Consider the following 17,479-nt stretch of genomic DNA (forward strand, 5'->3'; position numbering starts at 1 on the left):
ATATTTCGGCGCACGTTAAAGATCCCCAGGTGGTCAAAATTAATCCGGAGCCCTCCACTACGGCGCGCCTCATCGCCTGCGTTGCGTCGGCGCGTTAAACCCCCACAATCAAATCAATTATGTACATAATCGCCTGTGAAATGAACTTCCTGCGAGTGGTTAGCTGACTGATCCGCCCGTTCGCCTTGAGCTGCCGTTGATAATCCGTAAAGTGTGTGTCACTCTGCCCTACTTGCTGATTATTCAACACGGCTGCAGTGAAGAGTGTTTATTTCACGTAAGGTTCGTGCCACATGAGAGAAGATGATGTCGGATGGCTCTGAAAGCCCGTGATCGCCAGGGGGTGGTGAAGTGAAGGTGCCCTCCTGAATGGCGCCAGCTTGGAGCCCAGGACACCCCGCTCGATATTCGAAACGGCGCTGGTTGCTTCAAACGAGGCTTCACTTGCAGCCGGCTGGATGAGGTCTGGGAATCCAGAGCAGGCAAGCACACTGGCCGCTTGAGCATCTACCGTAAAAGCATTTCTCATCCCGTCAGAGAAACGTTGCCGTAGTCATCCTCCATTGCCGTACATTGCTCAGAGACGTAGAAGCTACCGTAGCCAGCATTCACAGTCTAGGCTGCACCAGAGCTGCCGGTGCATCGCTCCTATTTCAAGATGCATTGGCTACGTAACAAAAATGTGAAAGGAAAGCGGGGCAGGAAAATGCTATCTTTGTTTGCTTACTTCTCGGTAAATAACGCATCGTAGCTTGTTGAATGAAAGCTGAGAGAACTACGAAATGTGGCGATCATGGCGGGGGTCACCAATGCCAAAGATGCGTGGCTGACTAGCGGCCCTGGCAACATTCTCAACCACCTACCACGGCTGAGCTTGCGTCAGCATTCAGCGTAATTGGCTGCCATGGTAGCGCAGTGGATGGTGCCAGACGTTCTCATTCGGATGGCATTAGTACGCTTGAAGACAGTCTAGTGAACTTTATGACGCATAAGAAGAAGCAAGCGAAGTTCTGCGGACTTTCTTTATGCTTAATAAAGCGTTGTGGTTGTCAAGTTGCGTTTGATATTTACTGAGCTTTGAGGAACAAAGCTGTAAGCTACTGCTTGTTGAAATTTTGGAAAGCTCTCGGTGATGTGTGGAGTTTTCAGATAAGCCTCACATGGGCGTATTTTATATTTCGAATTGTCGATATATTGAAGTATTTCGTGATCTCTTTGGAGTTTTATATATCCGGGTTTGACTGTAATGCCGTTATCAATGGGCATGTAATTGTTCGTGAATTTAATTTTGAAAAGACAATATAGCCTTTCTTTGGCTACCTAAGGGGGAAAATTTTGGTCTGGCTGCTGTCGGCCTGTCTATCTTTAAATCCAGGCTTTTGTCAAAAAGAACTACAGCTGAATTTCGTTATAAGAGACACTGATGTAAGAGACAAATGGGTATAAGAGACACTATTCACCCACATGGTTGGCTGCCCTATCTTTCCCATTAACTCTTTCGGGACCGCCGGAAAAAGTGATGAAAAAGGGAGGTCGCGGTACAAATTTTTTATTACATAAAGCAAAGGCACCATCCTGCCTTAGCATATACCAAAATGCAGCTAATTATATGCTCTTTGACATACAATACCAAGTTTTACTTCAACACTGACGATAGAACCATGAAAAAATCTGAAAGTAAGAACTTCGTAAAAAAACTACAGAAAAAGATAGAAAAAAGCGTAAATATAAAAATATTCAAACATAATAAAATTATTTCAGGATATACAAAATCTTACACAATGCTTTGTTTCTTCTTCGCAAAAGTTTGATGTGGCTAGGTGTAACTGGTTTTTTGTTTTGTGTGTGATCTTTTTGGCACTAAGGCCATGGCTACGTCGTCGCCCAGGTACACGCCGGGCTCTCGTCTCGGCGAAAACTTCATCCGTTTCTGCACTGGTGGCAGGAGATCACCACCATAGGTAGTTAACACCCTAGCGAACAAATATAAACCAGCCAGAACATATTTCGAGCGCACATATTTACTCCAGAGCCAATTGAAACCGAAACCAACACCCACCTTTGAGCGCGATTTGATGTTCCAGGCTGATCGACACCCGAATCCTCACTCGAGCTGAAATCCAATCTCTAAAGCCACATTCCGACTCTTCACTGCCTCTCTCATCGTTAAAATCCACAGTAGAAGGCGAAGATATGCGAGACGAGACGAGGCGGATTTCTTATCGCGCTCGCGCGAGTATGATGCCATGTTTGTTTACATTTGAAACCACTGCCCGTCAGAATAAAATATCTGACGCGTTGCCGCCTGGCGATAAAAAAAGAAACTTCACAAAAGAGAAAACTCCAGTTTTCAAACTATCTCCTAGATGTCGCTAGGTGTTCCATCGAGCGAAAATTTGTATTCTGCAGACTCGCGAAACCATCGATCATATGTGATTGAAGGCCTATGGAGCGGTCCCGAAAGAGTTAAATTGACCTCTTTTATAACAGACATTGGATGTAGAAGATTGCTTATAAGGGACAAGTCATCCTTGAAGTTTAATCAATAATCTCGCTTGTAACAGACATTTTAACTTCAGATGCAGTGTCACCAGTCACTAATTGCAGTTGCTTCCATTGTGGAAACACAGGTAGACGACAAACAGGTGCAGTTGCTATTTTTTATAACTTCAGCAAACACAAAGTGGTTCAGTCAGCTATGAAATGACAATGAGAAGCCCTGCCAATGGAAATGCAACTGACAGAAGTAGTTGAAGCTTACTGCCATTCATTGGATGGAGCGCGATCACACTTGCGGGCTCTCCTACTCGCGTAGCTCCCAGTCAAGAAGCACTGGAGACGTTGAGTCCTGCAAGCGTAATGAATAGCCTAACCACACAGCGGAAGAAGCTGTGCGCTCTGGTTTTTCATCAGGCTTGTGAACCCAACATCTACGATTCATCTTCCACAAACAAGGAAAGGAAAAAAAGCTTGTAGAATCGGTTGTAAAAAACAGTGTAAATACAGTCATGAAGCAAACGAAGTTTCATAAACTCTGGGACCAAACAATAATTAGAATGAATCTTTTGAAACATGCTGTAGCGTTCTTTTGAGCTAATTTTAGTCATACGATGCCAACATTGAACTAGGATTTGATTAGTAAGTGAAAACACGGTTCCCTGCTTATAAGAGACATCTCATATAAGACACAGAAACTGCTCCTCGGTACGTGTCTCTTATAAAGGGGTTCAACTGTAGCTGCGCCGCCAATGTTTAAAGGAGCCATGAAGAGAAAATACAACTTCGTGTAATTTGAAAGAACTAGGGTTCGGTATCTCACTCAGCTCCATTACAGCCACAAAGTATGTTTTTTTTAACGGGAAAAAAGCAAGAGGTATTTAAAAACGTTCAAATTTTGCGCCACAGTGACGTGTTATGAGCAAGAATGACGTCGCACGGGCCAACAATAAAACACGATTTTCAGTGCGTTAACTGCACGTTGACATTCAAGTGATGCGGTCAAATGGAACTAGAGGCCCCATTACAGATGTCCAGTCATGTGTCGTCGCGACAGGTCAGTTAAGCAGCCACCAATCGCACAAACAAGGTTCCGTGACGTCATAGAAAAGTTGCGGGAAATTGGCTAGGGGGTCGCGACTGCTTCACACGTTTTCTTTAAGATCTCCGTTATTTGTTCGAAGATTGCGATGATATTGGTATCATTGTTATCAGGACTAAGCAGTCTTTCTTAAACCCAACTTGTATTTTGTCTTCATGGCTTCTTTAACTCCCAAGTTATGCATTGAGTCTCAACAGGGCTTTCACGGTTCCGTATTAGTCATGACTTGCATGACAGTGTGGTTGTAGCTGCTCGATTCCTTCAGGTCTGTCGCCGCTGCCGACGCCCAGAGCTGGCGGAGATGCCCCAGCAGCAGTGCAGCAGAACGGCCATGTCGCGGAGAGTCCGCCTGTGAATGGCGTCACCCCGGAGAGCACTCCGGATCGGGGGGAACCGGCCTCGCCTGAGAACCACGTTCCTAATGGCGGCCTTTCCCCTGCGGGCTCCACACCGGATTTCACGGTGAGCTGTGGCATTTCTAATTCGCCGGGGTTTTGAATTCTCTAGTAAGGGTGTTTGCTTCCAAAGTAAATGAATATTTCATTTTAGTTTTTGCGAATTGAGGTGAACGTTTTTTTTTTTTAATGTGAAGTGAAAATTTCACGATTTCCGGAAAGAAAACTGAAATCTACAGTTTGTCAAGAACAATCCAGGAGCAAGCCTGTAGAAAAGTAATAGGCTTGTTTAAAAGAGTTTGTGAAATTTTTCTTCGGCTTCAAACAAACACAGAGAAACCTATCCTGCTACCAAGTTTCCGCACAACCTGATTAGAAAAACCTGGGCTTACTCGGTACGTAGCTTAGCTTTCTGTCTAGAGTGTGTAGACCCGGGCAGCTTGAGCGTGGCAACGTTATCAGGGCGTGAAAAGAGGGGCGGGAGGGGGCAGTTGCCCACTGCTGTTGAGATGGGAGGCACTCCCCAAAAGTGCTTGCTCTTGCCGTTTAGCTGCATTCCACCGGTGCTTTGCGGGAAAGCCCCTCGCTGCCGCTACCTTGGAAAGCGTGTTTCCGGTGGTCAATGATAAACGCTGGGGGTGGGGTACATCCTCTGCCTAACTTGTTCTAGTGCTTTGCAAAGAATGCATTTGTGTGCATTATTAGTAGGCAATTTTTTAAATTTTCAGCGAGGCCTAATTAAAATCGTACCCGCGGGTTCATTAAAACAGCATGCTGTCTGTATTGCGAAAGTTTGATGTGCTTCGAAAACATTCAATATTTTCCAAGGGTGCTGTTCCACTTGAAGCTGAATTGAATGTCTTGCGGTTTAGGCCAATATTCGAAATTTCCCAATATTTTCACATTCTGTATGCGTAGGGTTGTTCATTTTGGGGTTTTTTATTTTTTGGGGGGGGGGGGGGGGATAAAAATCGGGTGCTAGTTTTCAGAAAAAACTGATAATTGGGGAGAAATCAGGTTTTTTGTAAAAACATTGTTTAATTCTGGTTTTTTAGGGTTAAATCTTCAGGTGTACTAAGTAATACACTCAGTTTTTTTTTGTAGAAGGCATCACGAGCTTTGTGTGTAACGTTAAATTTGGTGTTGGCGTCCAGCTGGTAATCAGAGGGACGTCTGGGTTTTCTAGGAAAATGCTCTCCAAAATTAGCCATTTGTTTGGAAATGAATCACTACGTCATGATAACTTCCAAGAAATGAAACATTTTATTCAGGAAAACCTGGTCATTGAGTTTCTACACAGCCTTGTTACATGCATTATCATTAGCGTGCACAACATGTTGGTCTCTATTCAGGACCTGTCCGATCGTTGAGTGTTTCTCAACCGGCAGAAAGTTCTTTTGGCAACACAGCTTGTATTAGCTGGACACAACAATGTCAGTGCAGCATTTCCCAGCCTGAGCTAGCGAGCATTACAGTCATGCCAGTACTGAATGATTTCGAAAGCTGTGTTTGTGGGGCTTGCTGCCAGCAAGTACTGGTTGAGAACGATGGAACGTCAGCAAACGATTGTGCAGATTGCTACTTTGAAGAGGTTTATTTGGGGAGGAATGGGGTTTTTTAAAACCGATTCTTCTGAAGCATGTTCAAGGTGTAAAAAGTCGCGTAAAATTGGGTTTTACCGAAAAGCAAATAACCCTACTTATGTGAAATAATAATTAGCTTTTTTTTTTTTTTTCTACAGCGCATTATGCCCAAAACTGAATTGGTTGAACTGGTATTTGTGGTCGCATTGGGGCGTTTGCCGAATTCATGCGTTTGTGACGCTATGCTGTGCTTTTTATTTACTTTTGAGGTTTCCATGTCTGTTGCAACCTGGAGGATGCTCCAGAATGAAGCAAACTCTAAAAACAAAATTTCAGTGAATGGTCCTGCTAGCCTTACTGGCATCATCACCAGCAAGCCTTGCCCTGCCCATTCAGTGCTTGCCTGACAATAATAAATTTCAGTTGTCAGTAAGCGCTGTGTCAGTGTGCGCCGCCGGTGTCCTGTATTTTTTCACGGCGCATTTCGCTTGGATATGTACCAACTAGCCCTTTTCCAGTCTTTTTTTATTCTAGTTGAGGCAAGTGTTGATCTTTATTTAGCTCCAGTCAGAAAGGTGGTCCCGTCATCTTGCTTGGTCAGTGGGCTACCGGTTGGTGGCATCGTTACGGGGCCTGCAGCACAACTGTTGAACTACTCACCTGCTTGTCGGGGCTTTCACTTTAAAGGAGGTGCAATTGCAGCCTGGACGTGCAATTTTCAGCAGAATACTTGCCTACCACCTCGGTTGTTTATCATGGCAAGTATTGCAGATGTGGCAGATAATGCAAGGTTATCTGTAGGCAAAGTGCATGCGTTACTATAGCTGGAGGAGTTTTAAGAGGAAATCATAATTGTTGGCACCGGTTGTGCCTTCAGACTAAATGATACTTCCGTAATGTCACAACAAAAAAACGCCTCTCGCTCTATCTGCTCTTAGCTCGCATGCAGTGTTAAGGGGTCCTGGTTTAATTTAAGGGGCTACATGGGTCCTTGATCAAAAACTTTATTTTCACATTTACGGTAATAAAAAATTTGGGGATGTATGTAGGTCTTCATTCTGTCATTCTGACTGCAGATAAAAAATTTGTTTCTGTGCAAAACGACATTATTGCAATTTTTTTTTTTTTCATTTTTATGTTGGATTTTTTGACAGCCTTTGTAAAAAAAAAACCTGCTGGAGGGATTCAGCTGAACGGGGTACCAGTGAACTGTGCACAGATCAAGGAGTGCAATAAGGCTAACAGTGCCATTTTATCTGGTCCGTAGCAGAAGTTACGACCGTTCGAAGTTTGGGCATGAAAGGTGGGAACCAGGAAAACCAGTTTTCCTGGTTCCCTGTGCTGTGTCCCTTCTACGCCTCGTCCTCGTCCCTTTGCGCTGTTCCGAGAACGCTATACCAACACGCCCAAGCTTGTACCTTAGCTAACCAGTATGTCTCGAGATATTGTACCCGACAGTTGACCTCGTAGGGAAAAAAATTGGTTCAGAGAAAACAGGGCCCAAAGTTTCAGAACGCAGGCAAAAATGGTCATTTAGATGACTTCAAAGAGCGACAGTGTTGCCAATACTTATGGTAGAGATATAATATTTTGCAGGTACATTCTTTGGGACTTTGGGACCTGCAGACTGCAAATAAAATTAATTCCAATTTCTTTTTTTTTTTTTTCTTTCAAGACCAGTGTCCTCCTTTAAAATGTGTTCTTTGATATCATAGTTATTTGTGGGAAGTTCGCAGTAAAATGGTATCATCGCTATCGGGACAAAGGAGCATTTTTAATGAACCAAGTTTGCATTCTGTCTTCATGGCGCCTCTAACATGCTGCACCTGTTAGTGTGGTGCTGTCCTGCTTGCTGGGCTCCCTGCCCACTGCTGCCCAAGTAGTGGCCATGACCCCGTTGCTTCGTACTCTCGATCCCAGCCATCGCAGGAGGCCATGGTGAAGCAGATTGTGGAGAGCGCCATCGACCGTTGGGCGCACCGGCTGGACTCGCACGTGCGGCACGTCCACCTCCAGCTCACCATGATGCAGCAGGCGTTCAGGGTAGGCGCCGCTTTCGTCTTCTTTCTCATCACAATGTGAGCGATCCCAGTCAGTTACAAGAGAGTTTTCCCACACCTTTGTGTAGGCTAATGGACCGGTATGATTTGGCTCAACCTCAATTGATCCACAATTGGTGATGACTCAGCGGGCAATGGAATGGAAGATGGTAGGCGTAACATTAAGGGACAAGAAGAGAGCGGAGTGGGTCGGGGAACAAATGCGTGTTAAGGACATACTAGTAGAAATTAAGAAGACGAAACGGGCGTGGGCAGGGCACGTGATGCGAAGGCGGGATAACCACTGGTCATTAAGGGTAACAGAGTGGATCCCTAGCAAGCGTGGCAGGTGCCAGCAGAAAGTTAGGTGGGCAGTGTGAGATCAAGAAGTTCGCAAGGATAAATTGGTCGCAGTTAGCGCAGGACCGGGGTAATTGGAGATCTATGGGAGGGTGCTGCTGCTGCTGCTGCTGATGATAATAATTTATCCTCACCCACCACGGTGGCTTAGCAGCTAAGGCATGCTGCTGAGCCCAAGGAAGCAGGTTTGATTCCCTGCCGTCGCCGCCGCTTTTCCAGTGGAGGCAAAAAGCAAAAATATCTGTACGTCAAGATTTTGGTGCACTTTAAAGATCCCCAAGGTGGTCGTAGGTAACCTGGAGCCCTCCACTATGGCGTGCCTTGCACCCCGGATATATAGCTTCATGCTAATACCCCAGAATCAATCAATCAAACAATCGACCCTCGATATATTGTCAATCAGTGAAGAAGAAATTGTAGTTGTTAAAGAAATAAACACTTCTTGGAGTGAATTGTGCTCCGCAACGAGCTTAAGGGGGGACACTGGTCTTAAAACAACCTCTTTTATTTTCAAGTGAACTCTGTGAAACTTGCCAGCCTTGCTGCTTTTTTCCCACTGATTTCAAATATGCCATTATTTTCTCAGTTGGTCAATTAGTTCCCAAGATAATTAGAGATAATTAGCCACTTTTGCCCCCACAATTAACAAAACAGTGTTGGTCACAAAACTGTAATCTTTATATTTTCCATTACTATGAACCCTGCTGAATGCAATAATGGAAGCAGTTTTTTGATGCACCACTTGAAACTAATTTTACGGCTCATTAAACTTCGGTGTTTGAAATGGGCACTGAAAATGGTTCCTTGCCACTGGTGCCACCGAAGTTTAATGAGCCGTAAAATTAGTTTCAAGTGGTGCATCAAAAAACTGCTTCCATTATTGCATTCAGCAGGGTTCATAGTAATGGAAAATATAAAGATTACAGTTTTGTGACCAACACTGTTTTGTTAATTGTGGGGGCAAAAGTGGCTAATTATCTCTAATTATCTTGGGAACTAATTGACCAACTGAGAAAATAATGGCATATTTGAAATCAGTGGGAAAAAAGCAGCAAGGCTGGCAAGTTTCACAGAGTTCACTTGAAAATAAAAGAGGTTGTTTTAAGACCAGTGTCCCCCTTAACCCAATAAAAACGCAAGCAGCAAAGAAGCAGTCAGCAAAGGAACCACGGAGCAAGATATAAAGAGGAGCGCCGACTGTGGCCCAGAAAAATTCTTTTGCTCGGGCCGATAATGTCCACGCGCCGCCGGCCGCCCAGCTTTCCCTTTGCTCTCTTCCTCCTTCGTTTGCCCTCTTGTCGCTGTGCCTCTGTACATGGCTCTTCCCTTCTTCACTCTCCCCAGAGGCGTCGTTTCCTTCGCAATGACGCCTGCCGTATGCCAGTCCTACTGTGCAGGAGGAATGCCTGCACGCGCGGAATTTAAACACCCGTGCGCAGCCGGAATAGACGGCGCAGATAATCGCACGCCACCGCATACATGGCGATCGCTTATTCCCTATCGGGGGGCATTTATTCTGACATTATGAAGACCCCCTAAAAATATTGTACTAAGCCAGCAGATGTAAGACGCAACTGAACGACGACGACTTTAGAATCACCAAAGAATGAGCAAGACTAATACGAAACGCCACAACATGCAGTCTAGTGTGATTCTGCTTACGACAAACCGATGCAGCGCAAAAATTACCCTCTTTTCTTGGCCCGCTCTCCGGCCGCCTGCTTAATTATTTATGCCCCTTCTGCGTACGAACAATGCTTACAAGGGTTGCCCGGAGTCTCCATCGGCAAACGGCAATGAGACACACATTTCTGTGCCAATGACTGAATTGGACGGCTGCCCTGTTGTAATAAGTGTACAAAAACACGGTCATCTTGATAAGGCGCTCAAGAATATCAAACGCAACCTTCATTGTAACCCATACCGCAACTTACCGCCCGATGTTCACTGTCGCTCTACGGTCGTGTTATCTCGTCGATAACGCCGTGGATTCCAAATAAAATGCTGCGTTTTGTATGGCTGCAATTTTCGGCCTACGAGAGTTCCCGGCGTTTTTTTTTTTTTTTTTTTTTTCTTTTTTTTTCTTTAAGCGGCTGGCTGACCAGCAAAACATCCGGCTCGTCAAACCTTTTCTTTTAGCGAGTCATCACCACAGAGATATAGGGTCCAGACGAATTCAAATATCGTGAAATGAAGGCTTGTGAAAAGACCGCACTGTCAGGGCCTCGATCTTGAGCAGATTGCTACGTCGCGGGCAGTCGCGGGAGATGTTATGGCGTTTCTGTTCTTTTCTGATGAGCGTGTGAGTGCCGGTCCGTGTTATAGGCACACTCTGTTTTGGACGTAAGTTGGAGAATGGCGAGAAAGCTGAGGCAACTTTTATAATCGCTAGTGATCAGAACCAGTTGGTCCTTTCGCCTTTTGTAAAACCTGTTAAAACACACCCGAATGGGTGTTCACAAATTTACAAAACGGAGTCACATTTTCGGCAAGCACTGCGCAAAAGGTAGTGTTTGTATAGCAGCCATATGTCTATATGTGCGCTCTACATTTTGTTTTCCCGCCATGCAAAGTGCCGTACGACCACTCAATTCCTTCGGGTTCGGGTTACCCAGAAGGTGCTGTCGAACAATCAAGCCGTGCGAAGGAGGAGCGCAATGAACGCGAAGCGGCGCCAACGCAGGCCCAAAGCACTCCGTGCACAAAACTACCGTCGCCGAAGCAGACGACAAAAGCCGACGGAATGCGTTCCGCCAACGCGCCCGCCGGCGCACGGGGAACGCCGGCCGCTTGACCATTTGCTGCGCCATCTGCATTGTGCTCCGCGAGTGGTGGACATTAAGAGCCCGCAGGAGAGAGCGAAGTCGGCGCTCCTGTTTATCTTGCTCCGTGAAAGGGACATGCAGAGGCCACAGTTGGTGAAAAGAAATGCCATGGTGCTTGCTTTCATCGAATTTATTTGTTTTGCTCTGGTTACTAGAAACATTGCTTCGATCATGAATGCTGTTGATGAGACGAGAGCACTCTATGAAAGGAACTGAAAAGCTTCACCCTTTTGCTATCAAGCTTGCCGATATTGCATGCAACAGAAGCGTATGCGTGCTTTGCATGGAACTCAAGATAAGGTTGCTGAGTGTGGCGAAGCACTATTAAGAAGCATGAATAAACAAATAAGAAGGCATGCTTTGCGGCACTCTTAAACACATGTTCATATATGGGATTGGTGCACATAATGAACTGTTGCCGAATTGTTGCGTGATCCGGTTTAATTTAAATAAATTATTATATTGAGCTTGGTCCCACATCAAGTGGATATTCGAAATTCTCCGGCAGAGTTTACTCTCAAGATGAGCCTCCCCGCGATACACTGCAGTCAGCGGTGGCACGAAAAGTACTAGCGAAACTCGCAAGTGTGTGTCAGTGGTGCGGTGAGTGCCATTTTGACTTGGCGCATAGACGAACGATGCCCTTCGCTTGACTGACAGCTTGCGGTGTTGCACTAACGCTTGCAACTCGGATAATCTTATTTTGCACTGGGGCGACCGGGTTGTGCAAAAGCTTTCAACTCAATGTTCTCTCTTAGATGAACATCTCTCTCCACCCGGGTTTTTGCAGTTATTGGTCCGGCTGGGGCAGTGTCTTGAAAGCTTGTTCGGACAATGACCTTGTTAAGCAAAACTTATATGGCTACGGATTTGTCTATCTTTCAAGTCTGCAGCATTTGAAGTGCGGGGTGTTGAAAAACGAACGTCCTGTCGTGTGTGCGCTGTTAGCACACAGTCACCACCAAAGTCGCGCACCGCTGAAAACATCATTTGGACCTGGCACTTATACTTACCAGTTGAATATGCGTGTTGAGTAGATTAGTTATTTTCAGGCACCATTTGCAAGATCAAAACGTGAATTAGACCTCATAGTGCTTTTTGAGTGGATATTATTTCTAGTTTTAAATATACAGCACTTCGAAGACAAGTACAGAGTGAAAATAAAAGTGTCTGCTTGTGTGTAAGCGTTGCTTGAGGGGGACATGGCTCCTGAAACAATTTCTTTTAATTGCTAAGTAAACTGTGTGAAACTTGTCAGTCTCGCTGCCTTTTTTCCACTGATTTCAAATATGGCATTGTGTTTTGAGTCAGTCAATTAGTTGCCAAGATCATTAGAGATAATTAGTCATTTTTGGTGGACCAACAAAGCAGTGTTAGTCATAAAACTAATCTTTATATTTTCCAATACTATGAACCCTGGTGAGCGCAGTAAGAGAATCGTTTTTTCATGCATTAATTGGATTTAATTTTGCAGCTCATTAAACTTTGGTGTTTGAAATGGGCGTTCAAATTGGTTCCTTGCCACTGGTGCCACCAAGGTTTCATGAGCTGTAAAATTAGTTCCAAGTGGTGCATCAAAAAACGATTCTCTTACTGCATTCAGCATGGTTCATAGTATTGGAAAATATAAAGATTAGCTTTATGACCAACACTGCTTCGTCCATTGTTCCTCCAAAAATGGCTAATTATGTCTAATTATCTTGGTAGCAAATTGACTGACTCAAAAAATAATGGCTTATTTGAAACAGTGGGAAAAAAAGCAGCAAGACTGACATGTTTCAAAGAGTTTGCTTAACAATTAAAAGAAATTGTTTTAAAAGTCATGTCCCCCCTTAAGGGTGACTGCCGTCAACACTCAAGTGAAATAAAATGCCTTCGAACCTTTTACCGTAACCCTTTGAGGGTTTTTGCCGTACGTGTACTGCGGCGGTTTTCCGTCTGCAAGGTCTTTGCCGTACGGGTACGATTTTGAGCATCCGTTTGAAATTTCGCGCCATATTAACGATGCATGCTCCCTGGGAGGTGCTGTCACCTCCTGGGACTTTCAAGAAGTGTTTGAAATTTGATGGTGCTACCTCCTTACGGTGAAAAACAGAACTCTCTGGCTTCGGAGCGTTACGGCGTCTGTACGTGTCAACGCGTTTCGTGGTTTCAGTTTCGCCACGTGATCGCATCGGAGGCGCGCGAAACTTGATCGGCACTCGCTATCAGGGGTGGCGGAAGTTGATTTCGATCTATATTGGCACTGCTCTTATCTTGTTTATTACCCACGCTCACTAGGTATTCTTGCCCTCCTTGCTTGGAACTGAAGTAACCTAATCGGAACTCCGTTGCGAGGGCGGCGGAAGTTGATTTCTATCTATAGTGGCGCTGCTATTAGCTTGTTTATCACCGGCGCGCATGAGTTATTCTCGCTCTCCTCGTTTACTGGGTTGCCTTCGAGTTCTTCAGATGCACGGCAAAGCGGCGATATGGCCCAACGAACTGCCTGCTCTGATGACACCGACCGCGATGACTCTTCTGACTCCTTTCACCGAGTCTGAATCGGAAGACAGTCTTTCTTCGTAAGAAGACAGCTCATTTTCGGACATGCGCTTTATGTGTGCAGACTGCGATAAGGCACTGTGCATAGTCCGGTGTTTCAAGGAATACCACACTCTGAAATACCGTATTTACTCGCGTAATCCTCGCACTCGCGTAATCCTCGCACCCCTAATGTGAGCCACCAAAACTTGGATTTTTTGGTTCCTCGCATAATCCTCGCACCCCCAACTTTGCAGCGGCGAAAGTTGCCTGCTCGCGAAACCCGCATGGTGCACGCGCGCTCCATCGCGCGCCCTCCCCCGCCGCCTATCCGTTCGGCGGAGAGCGCTGTGTATCCAAGGCCATCCAGGCGCCCTAACAGCCTGCATGGCTACTCCCTAACCACACGCTACTCACACTGTCCTTAAGCCGGTTTCGCGCATGTTTCGCGTGCGCGCAACTAGACGGTGTTCGCGCAGCCCGCTGTCGTGTCGTCGTGTCGCCGTCGTGGTCCCGTCGTTGAGCGGCAGCAGTCAGTGAGTCACTCGCGTCAGTGGTGGATAGCTCGCTGCCATTTTGAGAACTTTTTGATCTCTTTGTTTTGTGCTTGGTGCCGCTTCGCCATGGGGAAGAACGCCAGCTACATTGCCGCTTTCAAATTGAAAGCGATAGAGTACGCGATCGAACACGGCAGCCGCGCCGCAGGCAGGCACTTCGGCGTCACCGCCTTCAACGTGCGTTACTGGAGTAGGGCACGCACGTGACGCCGACGAGATAGTGCGCGCGCCAGAAAGCAAAGGCGGCAATTTCATGAACGCTGATCGACGGGAGACTGTTTACGTTGTAAATAATAAAATAAAAAGAAATAGCTGCTGTTGGCAACACTGAGCTTACATATACAAAAAACGACCGCTACATTTAGCGGGACTGGCAGAAGGCAAATTGGCAACACTGTGCACCGGATTTTTTTTCCCCCCGCGTAATTCTCGCACCCCTATCTTCGCATTGACTTTTCCGAAAAAAAAGTGCGAGGATTATGCGAGTAAATACGGTACTATTGAACATTTTTCAGTTCTAAGTGATGCTGACCCCAAAATACTGTTCCTGATAATTTTTTACCATTTAATTCTGACTTTAGACATTTTGTACATTCCAAATCCGCAATAAACTCATTTGACCTCCAGGGAAAGTTTTTTTCAAAAAAATTCGACCCTCAAAGGGTTAATTCGGTCGGTGCTATGTTGCACGCTACTATGACCAACTTCATTGGTAACCCACTTTCACTGAGTAGAATGGCTTGTGATTCTTGTTGTTCTCTCTCTTCTTGTTCTTCAGCGAGATCACCAGGCGATGCTTCAGCAGGTCTTCGACGAAGTCCGGGCCTTGAGGAACGACATTGAGCAGATGCGCCTCGGCAGCTAGCACTATGCCTCGAGGCGGACGGTTCCTTACCGGTCGCCTTTGCTCGATTTTTGCCACGTTGGTTTATTATTTACACTAAACCGCTCTAATGTACATAGGTATGTTGAAGTGGACAACACTGGATTTTTCCGGTGTGACTGTTGGCCGCTTCCTCACTTTTGTATAAATCTTGCGCGTCTTAATAAGGCCAAAGCAGCCTGCAACACTGCCTCTATTTTTGTACTAAATTTTGTGCGTTTATGAGTGTTATGCTGTAATAAAGGTCACATTTTTATCAAGCTCCCGAGACCCGAAATTTTACTCTGTCACTCCAGGCATTTTTTTTTACTCTAACGTCGCAGCCATTGTGCTAGCTTCAAACCTAACGGCTGAAATAGAAATTAGGTAAGCTGTTGTTGCCTTTTGTGCCAATAAAAGTGGCACTGGGGTGATAAATGTCTTATATGGCACCGGGCGTTTATTTTCAATGGCTGAAATATAGCCATCGTGCTTTGTCAGGAGTCTGTAATGTCGTTGTGGCCTGTTTTGCTCGAATCTTTCTATTCTAACAACTTTCCTCCATACTTTTTGGACTTGAACACCTTTGATGAGTGGAGGTTTCGTTTTGTTTCTTTTATTAACCCTTCGCAGCACGAGAGAATTAGGTAAGACTGAGGAAACTTGAAAAACGCATTAGACACTCGAACAGTACTACTTGTCGAGGCTACTACTGTGAGAAAGACTACAGCCAGAATTCTTGAAAATGACTTCAACAGGCCGTGCAGATCTTGAAAGAGTTGCATTGAGCTTGTCGTTTAAGCTGGAGGAAATAACTTTTTATGTCCAGGATACAATAAAACTGTACTTACTTCTGGACGAAAATTATTATTTTTTTTTTTCAAAAAACTATTTTTTCCTAATTGCTCACATGCCACGTATTTTCCTCTCATGTTGAAGTTCAGCTTTTTCCGTGGCAATTTTTGATCTCTCTCGGTGTTTTTAATGAGAAGGTAGGCATGTTGGGTATTGTGAGTGCATTTGTTTGTGCACATGCCAATATGTTAGTGCAAGAAGTGGAGAACGTCTCCACCCAAAATGTTGCCAGTCTTTTCTTGGGATGAAATATCAATTTTAAAGGAGTCCCACCATTTTTTTTGCTTTGGCTAATGCCTAGGTAAGTTTAATTTGAAAGAACTGGCCTTTGTTAACTCGCTGAGCATCATTCCCAGCTACAAAAGATGTTTTTTTAGTGAAAAAACAATAAATGTTGAAAAACTTCTAAATTTTTTGCTGCAGTGATGTAACATGGGCTGTGGTGATCTAATTTGGGCCATCACTGGAAACACAGCTACGAGTGTCAACTGCGTGTTGGAATTTCAGTGATACATGTTTCTTGGGGGTGGCTTGGTCTGGCTGCTGCAAACCACACGAGATTCTGCGACGTGATGGAGGAATCCCCAGAAAGTGGCTTGGAAGTGGCACTCCTTCACATGTTTTCATTAATACCTCCATTGTTTGTCTGAAGTTTGCAGTAAAGCTGGCATCAATGTTATCCGTAAAAAGCAGTCTTTTCAATAAACCTAACTTCATGGCCCTTTTAATGTTGCAGCAATCGTGAAACAGCGGCCTTGATGCTTAACGTATGATACATGATCAGGTAGAACACAGTGAAAGTGGTCTGTTTCAACGACCACTGCTCTGTATGGCAGAAGCGCGCAACTATCTCCCTGTTTTGCGCGGACATCAAAAGGCTGCAGAGGCGGCGTTTTGATTGCCCTGTCTCCAAAACTCAGCTGCCCAGAGGGGGTTAGGCCTACCACTGCAATGGATATTTGATGACCACTAGCACTAAAAGGCCCAGATGGCATCTTTTCATTGCGCTTCTTGTCCTTATTAACAGCCTGTGTGGGGAAGTTTCTTTTCGCCAAGAATTCTATTCTGGCAAGCACTGACGGCTGTAGGTTTGGCTACCTGCATCATTGCTTCGGGAGGGCTGCCAGCATGATCCTGCTTCTCAGCGAGGCACACAAGTAAAGTGTTGACACAGGTTCCTGCCAAATACCTTATGCACACAACGGGACTTGTCTGTTTGCTGCGTGCCACTTATTCAGCTGTATCATTGGCAAGACAGGACAGGCAAGACTTGCGCAGCTTCTGTTTCACTTTGTCCAGATGGCTGATGCAAGGAAGAGACAGACAGGCAGACCGAAATTTCTGTGTGTAAGTAGCCCAAGAAAGACTATCGTCTTTATTAGCGTTAACTCCAAAAATTGGTGTCACTATCTCTAATAAAGGCCCCATTTATTGCTGCTTCCCCCCCCCTCCCCCCCCAAAATTGTTACAAGTACTGCTGACTCTCAGTTAGAGACATTGTAGAAATGGGATCAAAACAGTGAATACAGGCTAAACTACCGTATAATGCGGAATATAGGTCGAGATTTTTTACAGAAAAATTTGCCGAAAAGTCACCCCTCGACCTATATTGCAGTCACTGGCAGTTGTCATCTGGTGACCGGGCAGCACATTGAGCCCATCCAAACCCCAAAGGCACCATCGCCACCACCATCAATCGGACGCGACGCCATCTTTGTTTTGTTGCTTCTCTCGCTGTCGGCAGATGTGTGCGACTTGCTCAAAATGAGTTTAGGCACTTGGTTCCAGTTTACAGCAGCATTTAAAAGAAAAGTTGGGGGTTTTCCAAGGCCAATGATGTGTCCGCCTTGCGCCATTTCGGTATCACCAAAAGAAGTGTTGC

The 17,479-nt window shown here is 45.2% G+C and overlaps 1 protein-coding gene across 2 annotated transcripts in view; it reads left to right on the forward strand.

Annotated features, from left to right (window-relative positions):
* The window catches only part of LOC144158613 (protein NEDD1-like), a 60,504-nt gene extending 45,480 nt beyond the window's left edge, over positions 1-15,024 (forward strand). Inside the window, exons 11-13 of one of the 2 annotated variants that reach the window (XM_077689625.1) lie at positions 3,864-4,060; positions 7,497-7,619; positions 14,659-15,024. In XM_077689625.1, coding sequence (XP_077545751.1) covers positions 3,864-4,060; positions 7,497-7,619; positions 14,659-14,745 — 407 coding nt within the window. In that variant the 3' untranslated portion in view covers positions 14,746-15,024. The remainder of the gene's footprint in view (positions 1-3,863; positions 4,061-7,496; positions 7,620-14,658) is intronic. The other variant, XM_077689624.1, reaches the window with a different exon arrangement.
* The last annotated feature ends 2,455 nt before the right edge of the window (positions 15,025-17,479 follow it).

The sequence above is a fragment of the Haemaphysalis longicornis genome, unplaced genomic scaffold, assembly GCF_048455015.1.
Source record: "Haemaphysalis longicornis isolate Haplotype H1 unplaced genomic scaffold, Haemaphysalis longicornis Haplotype H1 scaffold_10, whole genome shotgun sequence".
Lineage (NCBI taxonomy): Eukaryota > Metazoa > Arthropoda > Arachnida > Ixodida > Ixodidae > Haemaphysalis > Haemaphysalis longicornis.